The sequence below is a fragment of the Prionailurus bengalensis genome, chromosome B3 (assembly GCF_016509475.1).
Source record: "Prionailurus bengalensis isolate Pbe53 chromosome B3, Fcat_Pben_1.1_paternal_pri, whole genome shotgun sequence".
NCBI classification, from domain to species: Eukaryota; Metazoa; Chordata; class Mammalia; order Carnivora; family Felidae; genus Prionailurus; species Prionailurus bengalensis.
Genome location: NC_057355.1, coordinates 119,489,657 through 119,495,727, shown reverse-complemented (window position 1 = coordinate 119,495,727; position 6,071 = coordinate 119,489,657). Strand labels below are relative to the sequence as shown.

The following is a 6,071-nucleotide window of genomic DNA, read 5'->3' as shown; positions in this document are numbered from 1 at the left end:
ACCCCTCCAAACTCTATTCTTAAAGGCAGGAAGCAGGAAAATAAGTCACAGTCATTCATCCTTGGAACAGAGCTTAGACTTAACTATTCTTGGGACAGATGCTCCCCTTCTTACCTCAACTCCTCCTCCCAAAGAATTCATCTCTGATATCTGTGAGGAAAAGGTCAGTCTGGCTATCCTCATATCAACACCTCTCTATACAGTTTTGGCCAATGAAAATTCTATCCTGCTACCAGTATTTGAACCAGTAGCAAACATTGGATGGCAATTCTCCCAGAGATAAAAAAAAAAGTAACCTAGTATTTATTCAACTTTAAATTTCATCCACAGCTCAAAGTGGTAAGTAAAAACCATCTAGAAGAAAACATAAATTTTAACAGGGAATGCTTTTTATTTGTGTGTGTGTGTTGTATACATCTAACTGAATCTTCTGTAATATGCATGTATTACATTAGTAAAATTAATGAAAGAATAATTTATTCAAATTGTTACCTAAAACACATCATTAATACCCATGACATGAATTTAATGTTATCCAGGGGACAACCAATTCACATATGATTATTAAACACCAGAATCTGACCTTGAATTTCTTGTGCAGACAACAGACCCAACACATTACAATTTGGGAGAAGCTATATTCTGGGGACCTCCAAGATGTTTGCAGAAAAAGGTTAGAATTTGTTTCCAAGCATCTTCCTGGGCCTTAGAATGAGCCCTGGGCTCCCCACCCCAGAGCACAGGTTTGTTCAGTAATTTATGCACAGAAGCTGGGCACAGGGGGAAGTAAGGAGGCTCAATGTAATGCCCAGTCCCAGGATAAGAGATGATCTTAAGTCTTTCCTTTCCATGGGCCTGTAACCGTTCAGAGGCTATTTGGGCATATAACTCACTCCTCCAGTTATGGTCATCCTGACCCACGATGAAGAGGATGGGCCCTTGGGCCTTCTCAATTGGAATCATGCTGGGGTTCTCATAGCCTCCTACAGTATCATTCCGTGTATCCACAATGTCCAGGAGGCCTGAGAAAGTGACCTTGATTCTCCTCAGATCATAGCCCAATGAAGGGATGCAAGTCTGCTTGTAGTATATAGGTTTGTTTCCACTTAACCCAGATCCATTGATGGAAACTGTGGCTGAGATGTTCTTTAAAAAAGAGGCCATGGAGAGACAAATATCAGCCCCTAAAGAAATGCCCAGAAGCCCAATGCCTGGGCCCTTTACCTGGAAGAAAAGAAGAAAGAAGCATCAAGAATGTATCTAATAGAAAAATGTTCTACAATGATGGCAGCATTTTTCGTCAATAGCAGCTCACCTAGTGAGTGTTCATACTTTCAGTCTTAGTGAAGCTGAGGGTAGAGGAAAAATAAGAAGTAGCTGTCCTATTAGAGGTTGACAAAAAAAAAAAAAAGGAAAGAAAGAAAGAAAGAAAGAAAGAAAGAAAGAAAGAAAGAAAGAAAGAAAGAAAGAAAATGGGCATTTGGCTGGGTCAGTGGGTAGAGCACACGACTCTTGATCTTAGGGTCCTGTGTTCAAGCCCCACATTGGGCATAGAGATTAGTTTCAAAAAATAAATAAATAAAGGTATTACCTATTAAAAGAAAATGGAATGTAACTAGAGATGCTGCTACCTTTAATTTGTGAATTGGACACAAGAGTATCAACTTCAGCTCAACTTCAACCTCAACCTCTTTCCCATATTAAACATATCTGGCTGAACACATGGCAAACAATTCTTTTTTTTTTTTTTTCATGGCAATCAAAGATTAACCTCACTGGCAAGTCTGGGAATCATTTACAAATGTTCCAGAGAATCATCCACTAGAGAATGCCCAATCATGGAGCCTGTGAAATTCAGGTCCACATTCAGGTAGGCACAATCAAGTCTCAATGGGCCTAGGTGGAATCAAGTTCTGTTCTATTAAGTGAAAGATTCATCAAACCCCATCTAAATACACTACCAAATAATTAACTCTATAGAAACAAAGACTTCAGAATCAAATTAAGTAGTTCTTAGCTTCTGAAATGCGTGAGCAAGTTCTGGTCAAAATTTGGGAACACACATAGTAAATTAAAGATTAAAAAATCAAAATAAAAAGATTCCAGTGAAGGAAACAAACAACAAAACTAAAAGGTAACCTAAGGGATGGGAGAAGATATTTGCAAATTACATATCTTATAAAAGGTAGTATCTAAAATATAGAAAGAATGTATAAAACCCAACATGCAAAAAACAAATAATCAAATTAATAGATGGGCAGGGGCACCTAGCCAGTTCAGTCAGTAGAGCATATGACTCTTAATCTCAGGGTCCTGAGTTCAAGACCCACACTGGGCATGGAGCCTACTTAAAAACAGTTAAGGAAGGAAGGAAGGAAGGAAGGAAGGAGAAAGAAAAAAAGAAAGAAAGAAAGAAAGAAAGAAAGAAAGAAAGAAAGAAAGAAAGAAAGAAAAATGGGCAGAAGAATGAATAGGCATATTTTTAGAGAAGACATACACACCAAAAAAAAAAAAAAAAAAAAAAAAAAAAGAAGAGGAAGACATACAAGCCAACACACATATGAAAACATGCTCAACATCACTCATCATCAGGGAAATGCAAATCAAAACTATGAGATATCACCTCACACCTGTTAGAGTGGCTAAAATCAATAACACAAGAAACAAGTGTTGGCATGGATGTGGAGAAAAAGGAACACACATATACGGGAATGCAAACTCGTGTACCTACTGTGGAAAACAGTATGGAGGTTCCTCAAAAAGTTAAAAATAGAACTATCCTACAATCCAGTATTTGCACTACTGGGTATTTACCCAAAAAATGCAAAAACATGAATTCAAAGGGATACATGCACCCCTATGTTTACTGCAGCATTGTTTACAATAGCCAAATTAGGAATCAGCCCAAGTACGCATGATAGATGAACGGATAAAAATGTGGTGTGTGTGTGTGTGTGTGTGTGTGCGCGCGCGTGCATGTGTATGCATGTAGATAGATAGACATAATTGAGCCATAAAAAAGAATGAAATCTTGCCATTTATAACCCCATGGATAGAACTAGAGAGTATAATGCTAAGTGAAATGAGTCAGTCAGAGAATGACAAATACCATAGAATTTCACTCATAGGTGGAATTTAAAAATCAAAATGAGCAAAGGGAAAAAGAGAGGGAGGGAAATCAACAGACTCTTAACTACAGAGAACAAACTGATGGTTACCAGAGGGGAAGGTGGGTGGGGTTAAATAGGCACTGGGGATTAAGGCTGCAGTTGTGATGGGCCTTGAATCACTATACTGCACACCTGAAAATAATATAACACTGTATGTTAACTATACTGGAATTAAAATTACAAAACTTAATTAAAGGGGCTCCTGGATGGCTCAGCCAGTTGAGCATCCAACTCTTGATCTTGGCTCAGGTCACGATCTCATGATTTGTGAGTTGGAGCCACACGTTGGGCTCTGCGCTAACAACAGGGAGCCTGCTTGGGATTCTCTTTCTCCCCCTCTCTCTGTCCCTCCCCTGCTTGCTCTCTTTCTCAAAAGAAATAAATGAACATTAAAAGAAATTTAATTGAAAAAAGCATGCAAAACTAACAAATTAGAAACCCCATTTGCATAACAAGAGGAATTTTAATGTCCCTGAATAATTCCTTTAAATAAAATCTCACATGGATTTTATGATTAATTCTGCATTACTAAGCCATCTGACAGAGAAAGTGTAAATAGGCACCTAAAGCCAAGGAAGTCTCCAAAAGAAATCTCTGTGAAGGAAGACTAGAGCAGCATCAGGGCACCTGGTACAGGTGAGTGCAAAGTGACACCATCTCTGGATGTATTTCTGGAAAGAATGATACAATAAAGGACATTAGGAGAACCTGGGAGTGTTGAAGCATGTAGCATACGGCTTCTTCAAAGTAGGTCAGGTCTATGCTATCCAATTCCTCGGGAAGATCTTCAAAATTATAATAAGCTAGCGCCAACGTGGCAAAGCCATGACCAGCCAGAAGGCTGGCTCTGTATTCCAACAGGCCCCCTCCAATTCCAAAGATGTCAATGATCCCTGGGAAAGGTCCAGGTCCTAGAGAATAGAATAATATAAAGGAAAGGCATTATACATTTAATGAATTTGTTTTCCTTTTAGAGATCTTTCTAAATTACTTAGTGGGTTCCTATGAATCAAAGGCAAAAATCTGCTCCCCAAGTTACTACTGCAAAGGAACACAAGTACCTTGGAAAGAGGAAAATCTACAAAGTACCTTCTCAGTGATGAGTTTATCCTCCATACGATTCTATAAATTATCTACAAGATTCTAAGAATTTTTGGTTGTCAGGAGAGTAACAAAGTCTGTCATTAATGACTGCAGCATGGAAGGAGGAATTTCATGTTTCAGACAATGTTGATACACAGTGTCCTGTTAGGGGATTGGACATAAAATTAAGAATCTTGAAATAAAGCTTTATGTTGGGTTGCATCGACCCTTGGCTTTCGTGTGTGCGTGTGTGTGTACTGATATTTCAGATGTCTATCTAGAGAGAGGAAAGAAAAATAAATACCCAGAGATGACTTCAGGTGAGAAAGGCAGGGGAGTCTTAAGTGTGACCTGTGGCACCGAGGGCCATGAAGAAGTGGGGAAAAAAAAATGACATGGCAATCCTTCCTTGATCGTTATCATTTTCCCTAAGACCAGTCGGGCTGATGAGATCTACAGAGTAGTTTTTAATAGCAAGGTGGACAACATGCCTACCCATTTTTTTTTTTTTTTTTACCTTCGGAACAATACCCACCTCATTGAGATATTACGGAGATTAAAAGAGATAATGCCAGCAAAACGCGTAACACAGAGCCCAACATCTCAAAATACACACCCCGGTTTGTGCACTGCTTAGCAATCATCAGCTTCTCTGTCCTTAGGGACGACCTAAATTCTCCCTAAAGCAGTACTGGAAACCACGGCCACGTGGGCACCCTGTCCCGCGTGCCTAGCACTCACCAGGCGGCAGGAAGAGCGTGCCGCGCACGCGGCCCGAGCGCACCGGCACGCGCCGCATCCCCGGCCGCAGGAAGTCGCGCTCCAGCACCGTCCGGCTCAGGACCCGCCCGATGTCGGGCTCAAGGCCCTCGAACACCTCCACCTCCACCGCGAAGGGCGTCTGCACGTCCCGCTTCACAAACCGCCAAAAAGGCTTCTCGGGCTCCAAGGCCCAGAGCAGCCCCATGGGCTCGAGCCCCGTGAAGCTGCCGCCCAGCGCGGGCGCGCGCGCCAGGTCCAGGAGGCCGCCGGCGTCCGCTTGATACCGCGCGTGGGCCCGGAAGAGCGCGCCCTTCTCGTCGCGCAGGGACGCGCGCAGCGTGACGTGCTGTCCCGGGGAGAGGCCGCGCACGGTGATGCGCACGGGCTTGTCCCAGCCGCAGCGGCCCGTGGGCTCCAGGATCACGGTCGCCATCCCTGCCCAGATCCGCGTGTAGCGCTCGGCTGCAGTCGCGTCTAGACCGTGGAGAGCGCGCTGGAGGCCCGAAGGGATCAGGCGTCCCCCGGCGCCCGACGGTAGGTGGTGGAGCCGCGTCAGGAGGCGTCAGGGCGCTTCAGACCCGTGGACCGCACGCCCGGGACTCGTCTCAAGGAAAAGCAGCAGGTCGTTCTCTCAGGCCTGGGCGGTGCGGGCGTCCTGAAATCTGGGTGTAGCGTCCAACCCGCCTTCAGAACACTTGTCTCCCTCTGGCCATTGTCACTTGAAGGGAAAATTGTTGGGTAATTGATTCGTGGTGAAACCATAGCCTAACGAGCTTAGGCAGAATTCCAAAAATTCCAGCCCCTTCAGGGAAAAGGGCTGCTTTTTTTTTGTTTTTTTTTGGGGGTGGGGGGTGGGGTGGGTGGGTTTTTTTTGGTTTTTAATTTTCAGTACATTATAACGTACACACAAAAAGCGCTCAGGCCGACCCTAAGAGTACAACCCAGGAAATTTTCACAGCCGGAACATTCCCGTGTCACCAAGCACACGAATCCAGAAACATCATCACCAGCACTCCAGCAGCTACCCTCATTCCTGCTCTAAGCACCTCCCCTGCC

At 43.5% G+C, this 6,071-nt stretch overlaps 1 protein-coding gene and 1 non-coding gene across 2 annotated transcripts; one reads left to right on the top strand and one right to left on the bottom strand.

Moving 5' to 3' along the window:
- Positions 1 to 371: 371 nt before the first annotated feature.
- Positions 372 to 5,721, bottom strand: ACOT4 (acyl-CoA thioesterase 4). The gene is made up of 3 exons (XM_043556556.1): positions 4,995 to 5,721; positions 3,879 to 4,081; positions 372 to 1,224 (listed from the first exon to the last, which is right to left on the bottom strand). The coding sequence occupies exons 1-3, from the start codon at positions 5,446 to 5,448 to the stop codon at positions 619 to 621; spliced, it is 1,263 nt and encodes a 420-aa protein (XP_043412491.1). The 5' UTR covers positions 5,449 to 5,721; the 3' UTR covers positions 372 to 618.
- On the top strand, positions 1,277 to 1,347 carry LOC122469863. The gene has a single exon (XR_006293744.1). It is a non-coding gene; the product is annotated as a small nucleolar RNA SNORD56 (small nucleolar RNA).
- Positions 5,722 to 6,071: the final 350 nt, after the last annotated feature.